The sequence below is a fragment of the Oncorhynchus mykiss genome, chromosome 4 (assembly GCF_057628025.1).
Source record: "Oncorhynchus mykiss isolate SJ-2025 chromosome 4, ASM5762802v1, whole genome shotgun sequence".
In the NCBI taxonomy this organism is placed as follows: Eukaryota; Metazoa; Chordata; class Actinopteri; order Salmoniformes; family Salmonidae; genus Oncorhynchus; species Oncorhynchus mykiss.
The window spans coordinates 68880281-68896161 of NC_143025.1; the positions used below are offsets into that span (position 1 = coordinate 68880281).

Sequence of the window (15881 nt, forward strand, 5' to 3'; positions counted from 1 at the left end):
TTTTCCCCCTGCTTTTACACCTGTCTGTTGTTGGCTAATGAGTCACGCAAAATTAGCAGACGTGAAGTAAAGGGGGGGTGGGGCGGTAGCATCTAAAAACTGGATTTAATAGATTATTTTTCACTGCTCTGTGATGCAAACGGCGATTCTCCAATCAGAACTGTCTAGCCCATGATGTTCTCAACATTTATCAACACTTTATTACACATGTGAATCTGCAGCTGAGAGGTTTAGCTAGAGGAACATATCTGTTTTAAATGCAGTGTTCTCTGCTACCCAAAGGCCATTAGTTGTGCATCCATAATATGAATATAAATAGAGCAAATATTGTTTGTTGCATTTATTTATTATTATAATTATTATTTGCCTAATTCTTGGTGTCTCGGTGGCATTAATTGGTAGATATTTTGAAACACCAAGCAGGGTACTGCCGCTTTAAATATATCAGGCTATGTAACCTACAGTAAGTAGTCAGTCCCCCAGTGTTCACAAAACTGTGTAAAGGAGCAGATACTCGGTGCTTGCGTGCTACCTTCGTACACACACACACACACACACACACACACAGTCAGTCCACTTCGTTCAGTTGGTCATCTTTGGAGAGGTGTGATAAATATTTCACACTTTGCGTGTTTTATGCTCAAGATGGACCAGAAAGACACCGATATGAATGAAAAGGGAGTTACTTCTTCGACCAGTGGAGTTGTGGTCCAAGTAAGAGAGAAGAAAGGACCTTTGCGTGCAGCTATTCCATACATGCCATTCCCAGTAGCAGTAATATGCCTATTTCTCAACACTTTTGTTCCTGGTTTAGGTGAGTTTACACTTTGATTTAGCAACTTTTTTTATAACACCATGTGAAGTAGCAACTATCGAAAGCATACAGTGAGCATATGGCACTGTTTTTCTTAGGTTTTTCTTAGAACTGAATATTTGCATACTTTTTGAAAAGGTTTGTATTCATCACAAATTCGTTTATATTATCATTGTAGTTGTATTATTTTTTTTTTGTGAATGTCTGAATTCACCGTTATGCGCACCCGGGGTGTATTAATTATGCCATTCTGTTGCAAAACGTTTTGCAACAGATACTGTTTACTCCAAACTTTTTGCAACAAACGTTTTGCAACAAAACACTGTTTTATTTTGGAAAAATTCTGGTAGGTCCCTGCTCCCTTCATTCCCTTTGCTTGCAGTTCTTAAACTGTAAACGGTTTCCGTTGCAAGACGTAATGAATGCACCACTGATGCTTGGGACATGGTTGTAACATTTGCTGGGCGTAGGAGTAAAGAGAAAAGCGAGGCCATAAAGCTAAAAGTGGTTGCTGCCATCTTGCTAGTTCAGGTTTTACTGGGACTACTCTGTCCGCTCACTAGCGCTCAGTGCGTACATGGAGCAGCGAAGGAGCGACGAGGTCATCATGACGTCATCCAAAAATTTGACAGACATTGATATTAATATAAAATGTTAATGCGTTCGACATTTCAGCCCACTTTGAAGGCAAGGTGAGACTGACTAATCTACAAATCAACTTGCATCATAAATAACTACTCAATATTATTTGTAGATCAGTCAGTCGGTCACGTTTTACCCATGATACATCACAGTTTTGATGCACTCATACACTCTGAGTGCAAAAAAAAGGACCCTGCAACAAATATTTTAGTAATTAAATTGTTATTTTGTGCACAAAGGTAATGACTAAAGTGTCTTATTTGGACTAGAAAAATGTAACTTCTCTATTGTCTTTTTGGCAGTACATCAGATAAACTGCAGTAACGAAAGTGCCCTCTGAGCACAAGGGAGAGCCTGTGACATAACTTCCGCTTTTGGATGAGAGCCTCAGCTGTTTACAGTCCTTGGTGAAGCGGATTAGCGTACGACTGGAAAACATTGAGCTTTCTGAGCAAGTATTCGAGGAAGCTCTAACTAAAACTTTCAAGATTCACGGGATAACGTAAACTCACCCCATTCCGTACAAATGTGCGCAACCGCAACATTCAAACAAGGCTACAAAGAAAACTAATGGGACTGTAGCGACTGTGTTGACTTCAAAATCGGTGGTGTGAACTAGGTATCTATTCAAGCGTTGATCGACATGGTAATAGCTCTATAGTATTGGAGAAAAGTTATTTCTGCCGTAGAATCTCTCTCCACCAGGTGTAGCACTTCTCTCGTCCTTTAAAAACAAGAAATGGACAGTGACGGGGGTAAGGGGGGATACCTAGTCATTTTTTGCGTCATCATTGCATGCGATCATCATTCTCAAAGCCGCTGTTTACTTCTAAGATAACTTTAGCCCTGTCCTAAAAACCTGATTCAAATTCGACAACCTTTAAATAGGTATGTAATGACACATTATATAAACTCTTTATAGTGTTTTATTTACATTTTAGAGGCGATAAGGTGATAAGTTGGACAGATCGAGTGAAAAAAAACTATGTTCTCCTTCTCACTACCACGCATTAGTTTCGCTTCCCCACCCGCCATTTTTAAAAAGACCCGACGGTGCTCATTGTCTTCTTGAATTATGCAGAAACGGGCAGCGTTTAGGTCATGTCATTTATTTTGTAGGAAAGGGGAGAAAGTGTGCTTTACAATGGTATTGACATTACAGTTGATCTGGAAGTTTTACGTTTTTGGTGCGCTAAAATAAGGTAAATTGTACGGACCAAGGCGATGTACAAAAGTGAGTGAATTTACGTTAGCTTCTTTGTAGGCACTTCCACATACCAATTTTGTTGCTGTCAACTTTGTTGGAGATTCTATTATCGCTAGATAACACTAGCTAATATCTGGGAAGCAGCTAGCTACGGCAGGTTTGCTAGCTTGCTCTCTGAAATTGTGTCCAATATTAACAAGACGACACTCCATCTTAACAACTCCTCCAAATTTACTGAACAGTGCAGAAGAGAACCTCCAAACAGTTTCTTTCCTTAGCGTTCTGTGGAGAACTGTTCCCTTCTTTGCCAGTGTCAACTCTGGTAGCTGGCTTCCATGAAAGAGAGGCTATAACTTTAAACAATAGCAATATACACAATTAAGTGAATTAGTGATACAAATTGTTAGACACAGTACTTGACCAAAAGCATGTGGACTCCTGCTCGTCGAACATCACATTCCAAAATCATGGGCATTAATGTGGAGTTGGTCCCTCCCTTTGATGCTATAACAGCCTCCAATCTTCTGGGAAGGCTTTCCACTAGATGTTGGAACATTGCTGCAGGGACTTGCTTCCATTCAGCCACGAGCTTTAGTGAGGTCGGTCAGTGATGTTGGGCAATTAAGCTTGGCTCGCAGTCGGCGTTCCAATTCATCCCAAAGTTGTTCGATGGAGTCGAGGTCAGGGCTCTGTGCGGGCCAGTCAAGTTCTTCCACACCGATCTCGACAAACCCTTTCTTTATGGACCTCGCTTTGTACATGGGGGCTTTGTCATGCTGAAACAGGAAAGGGCCTTCCCCAAACTGTTGCCACAAAGTTGGAAGCACAGAATTGTCTAGAATGTCATTATATGCTGTAGCGTTAAGATTTCCCTAAGGGGCCTAGCCCGAATCATGAAAAACAGCCCCAGACCATTATTACTCCTCCACAAAACTTTACAGTTGGCACTATGCATTGGTGCAGGTAGCGTTCTCCTGGCATCTGGATTCATCACTCCAGAGGGTTTCCACTGCTCCAGAGTCCAATGGCAGTGAGCTTTTCACCACTCCAGCCGACGCTTGGCATTGCGCATGGGGATCTTAGGCTGGTGTGCGGCTGCTCGGCCATGGAAACCCATTTCATGAAACTCCCGACGAACAGTTATTGGGCTGACGTTGCTTACAGACGCAGTTTGGAACTCGGTAGTGAGTGTTGCAACCGAGGAGAGATTATTTTTACGCGCTTCAGCACTCGGTGGTCCGGTTCTGTGAGCTTGTGTGTCCTACCACTTCGCGGCTGACCCGTTGCTACTCCGAGACATTTCCACTTCTCAATAACAGCCCTTACAGTTGACTGGGGCAGCTCTAGCAGGGCAGAAACTTGACAAACTGACTTCTTGTGAAGGTGACATCCTATGACGGTGCCACTTTGAAAGTCACTGAGCTCTCAGTAAGGCCATTCTACTGCCAATGTTTGTTTATGGAGACTGCATAACTGTGCTTGATTTTATACACCTGTCAGAAACGGGTGTTTGCGAAATAGCCCGAATCCACTAATTTGAAGGGGTGTCCACATACTTTTGTGTATGTATAGTGTAAATCATTAATACACATTTATGAGATGCATATCATAATAGTGATACATAATATACATTAGAAAGACATTTCATCAGCAAACTATTACTCCCCTTCATCTCTTCACATCTATTAAGATGAATTCATTGAGAATCTCAGTCAGATGCTTCCTCCCTAGAGTCTCAGTAATTGCAACACTGCTGTTTAATATGGATTTTGCAATTTGGTTTTATATGCCCTTCTTCCCTCTCCTCCTCCTCCTCTCCTCCGTTATCTTCCGTTACCTAATTGTCAAGAGGCGATGCTGGGCTGGCAATAGGTCCCATTTGGAGTTCCCTCTATGCATGCCTCTGTCTTTGTACGGATGCCACTGTACCCTATCTGGACTAGAGGTTGACCGATTAATCGGAATGGCCAATTAATTAGGGCCAATCTCAAGTTTTCATAACAATCGGAAACCGGTATTTTTGGACTCGGGGGAAGTCAGTTAAGAACACATTCTTATTTTCAATGACGGCCTAGGAACGGTGGGTTAACTGCCTTGTTCAGGGGCAGAACGACAGATTTTTACCTCGCCAGCTCCGGGATTCAATCTTGCAACCTTACAGTTAACTAGTCCAATGCTCTAACCACCTGCCTCTCATTGCACTCCACGAGGAGCCTGCTTGTTACGCGAATGCAGTAAGAAGCCAAGGTAAGTTGCTAGCTAGCATTAAACTTATCTTATAAAAAACAATCAATCAATCATAATCCCTAGTTACACGTGGTTGATGATATTACTAGTTTATCTAGCGTGTCCTGCATTGCATATAATCGATGCGGTGCGCATTTGCGAAAAAGGACTGTTGTTGCTCCGTGTACCTAACCATAAACATCAATGCCTTTCTTAAAATCAATACACAGAAGTATATATTTTTAAACCTGCATATTTAGCTAACAGAAAGGTTAGCAGGCAATATTAACCAGGTGAAATTGTGTCACTTCTCTTGTGTTCATTGCACTGCAGAGTCAGGGAAAATGCAACGGTTTGGGCCGCCTGGCTCAATGCGAATTTTACGTAATTATGATATAACATTGAAGGTTGTGCAATGTAACATGAAGGCTGTGCAATGTAACATGTAATACAGTTCCGTATTTCACTGAAATAATAAATGTTTTGTTTTCGAAATGATAGTTTCCGGATTCGATCATATTAATAAGATAAGGCTCGTATTTCTGTGTGTTATTATGTTATAATTAAGTCTATGATTTGATAGAGCAGTCTGACTGAGCGATGGTAGGCAGCAGCAGGCTCGTAAGCATTAATTCAAACAGCACTTTCGTGCATTTTGCCAGCAGCTCTTCGCAATGCTTCAAGCATTGCACTCTTTATGACTTCAAGCCTATCAACTCCCGAGATTAGGCTGGTGTAACCGATGTGAAATGGCTAGCTAGTCAGCGGGGTGCGCACTAATAGCGTTTCAAACGTCACTCGCTCTGAGACTTGGAGTAGTTGTTCCCCTTGCTCTGCATGGGTAACACTGCTTTGAGGGTGGCTGTTGTCGATGTGTTCCTGGTTCGAGCCCAGGTAGGGGTGAGGAGAGGGACTGAGGCTATACTGTTACACTGGCAATACTAAAGTGCCTATAAGAACATCCAATAGTCAAAGGTATATGAAATACAAATCGTATAGAGAGAAATAGTCCTATAATTCCTATAATAACTACAACCTAAAACTTCTTACCTGGGAATATTGAAGACTCATATTAAAAGGAACCACCAGCTTTCATATGTTGTCATGTTCTGAGCAAGGAACTTAAACGTTAGCTTTCTTGCATGGCACATATTGCACTTTTACTTTCTTCTCCAACACTTTGCTTTTGCATTATTTAAACCAAATTGAACATGTTTCATTATTTATTTGAGGCTAAATATATTTTATTGATGTATTATATTAAGTGAAAATAAGTGTTCCTTCAGTATTGTTGTTATAGTCATTGTTACAAATACATTTAAAAAAATCATCCGATTAATCGGTATCGGCTTTTTTTGGGTCCTCCAATAATCGGTATCGGTATCGGTATCAGCGTTGAAAAATCATAATCGCTCGACCTCTAACCTGGACCACGGAGTTAGAGGATCTAATGGGAGTCAGTAATGGGATCTGTATAGTAGTGATTTCCATTTTCAGCATAACATTGATCTCCACACTATCCTGCCCTAAACCTAATGAATCCTGTGGAGCCCAGGCCCCACATATCCCTTTCATAGCAGGCACATCTGAAAGGAGAGGAGCCAGGAGCTGCTCGGCCCTCGTTAGAAAAGTGAACTAGGCCTACTCTGCTGTTCACTGCCAGTGCCATTCACTGACTGAGTCACTGTTGTTATTTGATCATACAGTATTTCTATTCAGTATCTGTTTCAATAGAGCCAGACGGAGCTACACACAGTCTTTCTTAGATTCCTTTCAGATTCATGTATCCATGGTTATTGACCACAGTTATTGATCGCCCTTTTATACGACACTATCCATGGCCCGAGTACTATGACTTGTCCTCTTTGGGCTGTCTTTGTGGGGACTAGGCCTAGGGAGTCTATAGTACTGAGTGTGTAACACTATAAATGTGTCTCTCCATGTGGCATATCCGTGGCATCCCAGTAATGTCATTGTGTTCCTGGCTGGCCCAGATGTAATTCTTTATATTTTTTGTGGTTTTTATTAGTATTTTCTTTAATGTTTATTTATTCTTTCAAGTATTTTAAAATTCTTTTTTTAACCTAGTCAAGTCAGTTAAGAACACATTTTTATTTACAATGACGGTCTACACCGGCCAAACCCGGGCTACGCTGGGCCAATTGTGCGCCGCCTTATGGGACTCCCAATCACAGCCGGTTGTGATTCAGCCTGGATTCGAACCAGGGTGTCTGTGGTGACGCCTCGAGCACTGAGATGCAGTGCCTTAGACCGTTGTGCAACTCAGGAACCCGAGGGGTGGGGTGGGGTGGTCTGGTCCACCTTCTGGCCATCCACACCAGTGAAAAAGAGCTTTCCTCCCTTCTCAGTCAGGACTGGCTATACTGAGTGTTGTGGGTGAGACTGCCAGCTGCCAACAGGCCTTCCCAGTTCCCATGTCACCCAGCAGCAGTTGAGGTTTCTGTGTGACTACCATGTCTCTTCAGGTTTTGTCCAATCACCAGTCTTATTCTTGATTTTGTGGTTTGACCTATACCCTGGCTAGTGTTGCTGTCTCATCAGCCTATTTACACTGAAACAGCATCACACTTCCTGCAAGGCCATCACGTCAACTGGGATTTCCACTAGTCCCACGACTGAGAGAAAATAAATGCATTCACAGGTGCTGGGCAAAGCTGTTTTTAAGTAGCAGCTTTATGTTTTATTAGGAAGGAGAGATATTTCTTAGGGCCAGATTCTGACTGGTCAGATTGGGCGTCTGTGAAGTCAGCACCTGAGATGAGGAACAGAGAGCGGATAGAAAGTAGTAATGTACAGTAGCTGAGTGCTAAATACAAAGAGACATCTCCTCCCCTCTACAGTCAGTGAGCCATATCTAACACACCCTCTCCTTGTGTTTACTGTAATTGCTAGTGGCATGTGCTGTGTGCCAAATTAAGTTAAATGAAATCTCGTTAATTGGCACTGGATTTGATACGGCTATAATTGAAAGAAATATATAAAAAAAATCCTCTGCTGAACTGACTAAATAAATTAATATCTGCTAGCTTGTTTGTCAGCACCTTTCACCAGCAGCTTTCTAGAGAGAGAAATTAGGCTACATTTAGAGTGAGACCAGATAGTGTGACTGGGACTGTGGACAGAGGGATGGGGATTCATTGGTTGAGGGAAATAGCATTGGCTTTCGTCCCATGTGATCCTTATCTGTTTGGCGAGGCTGGTCCAAATTGAATTCAGTTTCAAGATCAATGACTAGTCGTAGGAATACCCTTCAAAGACATGCCAATGGAAACATTCAAATTGGACTTTGGTATCTGTTTTTTTAACTGTTCAGACCTGTTTTCATTGTAGGCTACATGAAGCTCCCTAAATGTAAAAACAGTATATTTGAAAGAACAATTAGTTCTAATTATTGGTCTTGATGGAGAATTAAAGAAATCCTCTTATTTTTTTGCTCAATCTTTCTTCACCTTTGTGTCTTCCCGTCTTTTACAATGAAGGTATTGTGGAGGATGTCCATTATAATCTGATCAACAAGTGAGACAGTTGGAGGTACTGTATCACTCTCCATTAGTTTTCACACAATGGGAAGACCACTGTAACCTTGGACAGGATGTGTTTTTTCTTCTTCTGTGGATACATCATAGAATAGCATTCTGACAATGGCAAAGCATTACAATGTGATTCATAAAATTAAAAAGGCAGCATCAAAAACAACGTAGGAAAACCACAGTCAAACCACAGAAGCAACAGGCCATGTGTGGCTTCTCTCTGTCCCCTAACCTGTTACAGAGCAGTTGTTATTGGCTCCTTTAATCACAAGGCCTTCTGAATGGTTACAGGGCCCCCATTGTACCACTCCCATTGCTCTCCCTCCCCGTAGTACGCTGCCGTTTCCATGACAGCAGGTAGAGCTACCAGAACAGAAGGCTGTTCCTACCATTAAAGGTCTTCTCTATGGATGGCTGTGTCTTTCTTTCTGGTGACACTCAGCAGGAGTAGGACGCATAGCAGGGGGAGATTATGGGCTGTTTTAGGGAAAGCTAATTGCATACACCTGAAACGACCACTCACATTTTTAATCCCAAGATGGTAGACCTGCATAGAATATGCCATGACATTTTTTTGCTCTTTCCATAGCATAGACTGACCAGGTGAATCCAGGTAAAAGCTATGATCCCTTATTGATGTCACTTGTTAAATCCACTTCAATCAGTTTAGATGAAGGGGGGGAGACTGTTTAATGAAGGATGTTTAAGCCTTGAGACAAGACATGGATTGTGTATGGGTTCCTTTCATAGGGTGAATGGGTAACACAACATATTTAAGTGCCTTTGAACAGGGTATGGTAGTAGGTGCAAGGCGCACCAGTTTGAATGTGTCAAGAACTACAGCGCTGCTGGGTTTTTCAGGCTCAAAAGTTTCCTGAATGGTCCACCGCTTATAGGACATCCAGCCAACTTGACACAACTGTTGGAAGCATTGGAGTTAACATGGGCCAGCATTCCTGTGGAATGCTTTCGACACCTTGTAGGTCATGCCTCGACAGATAGAGGCTGTTCTCAGGGCAAAAGGGGGTGCAACTCAATATTAGAAATGTGTTCCTATGGTTTTGTACACTCATTGGATATCTTACAGTACAGTACTGGCCATCTAACACACTGTAAACAAGCTTTATTAGGACTGAGAGAGAAGAGAGATGAAAGAGAGAGAGAGCGATGCCATGGAGATGCTTGGTTTGGCATTGGTCCGGCGACACAGCTGGCTTACAGATCCTCACCCCAACAGAAGCACAGAGAATTTATGTTTCACCCTTTAGATGAGTAAGATAACATCAGACACACGTCTTCCATCTCTACCATCCATCCTGCTTTAATACTGTACAGAAACCCGGTGGCCATCAGAAATGTAAATACATTGGGCCAGAACAAATTGCCGTACGTGGTGAGTGGTTACAGTGACGTGTCAGAGTAAGTGCTGGATGATTAATGACAAACCCCCTCTAAGCAATAAACGTGAGCCTTCCTTCCCAGAAGCAACTTAATCAGCTCCATCCAGACACATGCACATTTCCATTACTGAAAACAGAGGAAAATGAGGTCTGGGTAGACATCGCAAAATGATTCATAAGAGCAGAGATCCATCATATGATGCAAAAGCGTCGGGCTGCATGAGGACATCTTGATATCCTCCCCCAGTCTCTAATTGTGTTGACTGAACTTCCAGAATGGCTTTGTGTTTGGTTTGGGAAAGAGAATAACGTGGGTTTATTTAGAAGTAGACAATAGGCTACCCCTGCTGTTTCAGGGTCATGTGTATTTGGGATCTTGGTTGAGTGTTGACAAATTAATATCAATAAGAACTATTATTCAATGGGAATGTTTTAAAATCAAACCTCAGAGACGGTTCAAGTCTCTCCCTAACACGGAACCCATCGAGCACACATTTATTTTTTCCCCCCACACCAAAGGTGACCTCGACACAAAATATCAAAACAAACTCTGAACCAATTATATTCATTTGAGGACAGGTCAAAAAGCATTAAACATTCATGGCAATTTAGCTAGTTAGCTTGCACATGCTTGCTAATTTGTCCTGGGATATAAACATTGAGTTGTTATTTTACCTGAAATGCACAAGGTCCTCTACTCCGCCAATTAATCCACACACAAACCGGTCAACCGAATCGTTTCTATTCATCTCTCTTCCTTCCACGCTTTTTCTTCTCCTGACTTTATATCGCGATTGGCAACTTTCATAAATTAGGTCCATTACTGCCACTGACCTCGTTCGTCTTTCAGTCACCCACGTGGGTATAACCAATGAGGAGATGGCACGTGGGTACCTGCTTATATAAACCAATTAGGAGATGGGAGAGGCAGGACTTGCAGCGCGATCTGCATCAGAAATAGAACTGATTTCTATTTTAGCCCTTGGCAACGCAGACGCTCGTTGGCAAACGCGAGCAGTGTGGGTGCAATAATTGAATAACATAGATTTCTACATTTATTTTGCAATGCTCGCGACACTAGCGGTGTGGTCAGCCTGTTAGAGTTTACTTCATTGTAAACAAGCAGCTCCATGCCCTTGATAAAGTGCGGTCTAATACCAATGGGAGAAAGGTGTTTCTTGCCAGGTTTTCGCACTTGATGCAGAAATATTCTACAACCCACCACAATTGCAACAGATGAGTAGAGTTGATGTGATATTTGGATACTGTTTTTTCAAACACAGCCAATCAATCTAATATAATTTAATTCAAACTGGATCCCCAAACTGTTCGTAAAAAAAGGTATTATGTAGAACTTAAAAGGGTTCTTTGGCTGTCCGAATAGGGGAACCCTTTGAAGAACCATTTTTTGGTTCCAAGTAGAACCCTTTTAGTTCCAGGTAGAACTCTTTTGGGTTCCATGTAAAACCATTTCCACGGAGGGTTCACCATGGAACCTAAAAGGGTTCTTTCTCCTTTGGGGCATCTGAAGAACCCTTTTTTCTAAGAGTGTATATGTTCTAGATTCTGGCCATTCAAACTAATCAAATTAGATTAGTCATACATTGTAGCACCTGCAGCCTGTTACAGTATGGCGCTGCTGTCACATGCCCAGAGTGCATGCTGCACTTGTCCTTGAGCTTGTGTCATTTTATAAAAATGATAAATTGAGGTCACTTAAGCACACATTTTCAATTTCCGGTCTGCATGCTGGAAAGACTTTGACAATAGTGCAATCATGGCAGGCTACACATCTCCCATGTGCCCAACCTCAAGGCTAATCCCACGTCTGCCACACACACACACACACACACACACACACACACACACACACACACACACACACACACACACACAGAAAGAGAGACTGTTATCTAGCTGTCATACACAGTTTGTTAGCGTCTAGGGATCAGAAACACAGGTAGGCACAGACAGTACTGAATGTGGGGTTTTGCTTTGATGCAAGTTAACCATCCACTAGTTATACGCTATCCCAATATGTTTGGAGGCGATATAATCCAAACAAATTGACATGTGGCCCTCTCCAGCCAGCTAGAGCATGGATGTTGTAGTATGCCACCATAATGAGAGAGCAGATCTGTTGAGAGAGCAGATGTTGAGCCCAGGTAGGCAGCCAGGCCCAGTGAAAGTGGGGGTGGTTGCATGGGTGAAGGATTGATTGGCTGTGTCAGCTAGTGCTAGAGCAGGGATGGGCAACTGGTGGCCACGGACCCCATTTTCTAGGCCCGCAGATGAACCCCCCCCCCCCCCCCAAAGAAAAACAGTTAATGTTGAGTTAGAATAGTACAATACACAAGTTGCAATTTGAAAATTGGTTGTGCATCAGCAATTTTTCTCTTGTTGTCAGTCACTGACAGTGAGTCAATTAGCCCATGTCAGCTAACATTTTTTAGATTGGTAAGTTAGTCTTTCCAGCTTTCTAAAGTTGTAGTAACCATTGTCAAATTACCGTCGAGGAGGGGGGGCATTGATTTTGTTCGCCACACTCACTCAGATATCGTATTCAAAACTGCAAACATTTCTATCCACTATATGGCAAATTGAGTAGAAAAGCCACCCCATGGCAAAATGAGTAGAATTGCATGAAATTTGTTATACATTTCAAAAATCTTCCCTCTGCCCCATGCCAAAATGTGTAGAATTGCAGAAAACTTGCTTTAACACTGAAACATTTTCTCTACATTCCATGGCATAATTTCCTGCAATTCTACACATTAACTCCAAAATGTCATTTTCTTCTCTCCATTGTCGACACGGGGTGGTCACATTTTTTTGTTGATGCTCAGAACAAAATTTCACTTGGGTCCCCAAAAAAGGCTAGGGCCGAGTGAGTGAGTGAGTGAGTATGGGATTGGAGGCGGTTGTTGTGAGGCAGGGGGAGTATGTTTTTAGCCAAGGTTAAATTTAGCAGAGGTCATTTTCTATTTCAATCTCGGCATATCCAGTTTTCTGTTTCTGTGTGGGTTAATAAATACCAGCCTGTGAACTCTTTAGGGCCTTTGGCTAGAATCAAGTTTCTTAATTTATTTGGTGCCACCCGAGCATTAGTAGATTTACTTTACAAAGACAGGGTATCTAAATGTTGTGTGGAAATGACCTTTTTGAATCATTCTGGAACTACACCATGAACAATGTTCAATCATAAATGTGAAAAACAATGCTTTGAATAGCACAGACGAGTAGATTGAAATCATGAAGGACAAGCTTTTTAGATTATCCAACAAATTAGCACCTGGACTGAAGTGTGGAACAACATGAGACACTCATTGGTGCTCAGTACTGTTGACATTGTTTGAGTGGTTAAAAAGGTCTCTCTCTCTCATCTCTCTCTCCCTCTCGCTCTCTGCTTCTTCAGCTCAGATGAGTTCCCCTCTAATTCTGTCACAAGTGGTCCCTTCCAAGGCCACTTGCAGTGAGAGTTTTCTATTTCTCTCTTGTCGTCAAAAAACATGGACTAAACAGGATAATTAACCTCCCTCTTTTTCAGTGGGCACTAAGTGTGAACGCTTGAGAAAATTACATTCATCAGCGGCTTAATGCATGAGGACGATGACACTCACCATCCCCCTGTCTCACTCCACACACAGACTCTGTGCAGGGGTGGGCGGGGGAGGGATGGGGTGGGGGGTTGAGTGAGAAGGGGCTTTGGTGAGAGAGGGAGACAGGAACAGAGACAGAAACAGAGGAGAGTATTAGACCTCAGGATAAGACCCAAATGCAGACAGTTCGAAGTAACAAAAGTTTATAAAAACAGGGGGCAGGCAAACGACAGGTCAAGGGCAGGCAGAGGGGTCTTGTTCTGAGTAGAGATCGACCGATTATGATTTTTCAACGCCGATACCGATTATTGGAGGACCAAAAAAAGCCGATACTGATTAATCGGACTTTTTTTTTTTTTTTTTTTTTAAATATATATTTTTTAAGTAGTGACAATTACAACAATACTGAATGAACACTTATTTTAACTTAATATAATAAATCAATCAAATCAATTTAGCCTCAAGTAAATAATGAAACATGTTCAATTTGGTTTAAATAATGCAAAAACAAAGTGTTGGAGAAGAAAGTACAAGTGCAACATGTGCTATGTAAGAAAGCTAACGTTTCAGTTCCTTGCTCAGAACATGAGAACATATGAAAGCTGGTGGTTCCTTTTAGTCTTCAATATTCCCAGGTAAGAAGTTTTAGGTTGTAGTTATTATATTATATTTCCCTCTATACGATTTGTATTTCATATACCTTTGACTATTGGATGTTCTTATAGGCACTTTAGTATTGCCAGTGTATAGTATAGCCAGTGTAACTGCCAGTGTAACAGTATAGCTTCCGTCCCTCTCCTCGCTCCTCCCTGGGCTCGAACCAGCAACACATCGACAACAGCCACCATCGAAGCAGTGTTACCCATGCAGAGCAAGGGGAACAACTACTAGAAGGCTCAGAGCGAGTGACGTCTGAAACGCTATTAGCGCGCGCTAACTAGCTAGCCATTTCACTTCGGTTACACAAACCTCATCTTGGGAGTTGATAGGCTTGAAGTCATAAACAGCACAATGCTTGACGCACAACGAAGAGCTGCTGGCAAAACGCATGAAAATGCTGTTTGAATGAATGAACACCTGCTTCTGCCTACCACCACTCAGTCAGATACTTAGATACTTGTATGCTTGTATGCTCAGTCAGATTATATGCAACGCAGGACACGCTAGATAATATCTAGTAATATCATCAACCATGTGTAGTTAACTAGTGATTATAATTGAATGTTTTTTATAAGATAAGGTTAATGCTAGCTAGCAACTTACCCTGGCTTACCGCATTCGCGTAACAGGCAGTCTCCTTGTGGAGTGCAACGAGAGAGAGGCAGGTCGTTATTGCGTTGGACTAGTTAACTGTAAGGTTGCAAGATTGGATGACAAGTTGAAAATCTGTCGTTCTGCCCCTGAACGAGGCAGTTAACCCACCGTTCCTAGGCCGTCATTGAAAATAAGATGTTCTTAACTGACTTGCCTAGTTAAATAAAGCTATTTTTTTTAAAGAAAAAAGAAAAAGAAATCGGCGCCCAAAAATACCGATTTCCGATTGTCATGAAAACTTGAAATCGGCCCGAATTAATCGGCCATACTGATTAATCGGTCGACCTCTAGTTCTGAGCACAGACAGTGCAGGCGGCGACGAAAGCGGAGACATCCGGAACTATGATGGGCCACCAAAAGTGTTGTCGCACAAAGGCCAGGGTCCGACAGGCCCCCCGGGGTCCGGTTGGGAACGCTGAGCCTCATGGACCTGTTTCTCTGAACCCATGACGAGGGTAGCCGCCAGGCACGAGGTAGGAAGAATGTCCAAGGGTGTAGAAGCAGGACAATTGCGGTGTCAAAGCACGTCCAGCTTAACATTCTTAGACCCCGGGCAGTAGGAGATGGTGAAGTTGAACCGGGTGAACAACAGGGCCCATTGAGCTTGCCTGAAACGTGCAGCTGCGCTCTGGACGTGGGTTAGGGCCAATCCACCACAGCGCTCACCTTTCCCAGATCCATCTTCACATTCCCAGCAGCGATGATGTATCCAAGGAAGGACATGATGGAGCAATGGAAGTCGCAAATTTCGGCTTTGGTAAACAGCTGGTTCTCCAGGAGACGCTGGAGGACTTGTCGGACATGGCGAACGGGTTCTTAAACTGAGCGGGAAAAGACGAGGATATCGTTGCGGTAGATGAACACAAACCGGTTCAACATGTCCCTGAGAACGTCATTAACTAGGGCGTGGAACAGAGCAGGAGCATTGGTCAAACCAAATGGCATCACCAGGTATTCATAGTGTCCGCTAGCAGTGTTAAAGGCTGTCTTCCACTCGTCACCTTCCTGTAACTGTACCAGGTGGAAGGTCTTCTGCAGGTCTTACTTAGAGAAGATAGTGGTCCCCTGGAGTGGCTCGAAAGCCGATGCGATGAGTGGTAGCGGGTAACGTTTTTTTTAACCGTGATG

General features: G+C 42.6%; 1 protein-coding gene across 2 annotated transcripts in view; it reads left to right on the forward strand.

The window, feature by feature from the left end:
• The first annotated feature begins 453 nt into the window (after positions 1 to 453).
• Positions 454 to 15881, forward strand: part of LOC110522255 (protein stum homolog) — a 41373-nt gene continuing 25945 nt past the window's right edge. For both annotated transcript variants that reach the window (XM_021600489.3, XM_021600487.3), the window contains exon 1: positions 454 to 814. In XM_021600489.3, coding sequence (XP_021456164.1) covers positions 637 to 814 — 178 coding nt within the window. In that variant the 5' untranslated portion in view covers positions 454 to 636. The remainder of the gene's footprint in view (positions 815 to 15881) is intronic.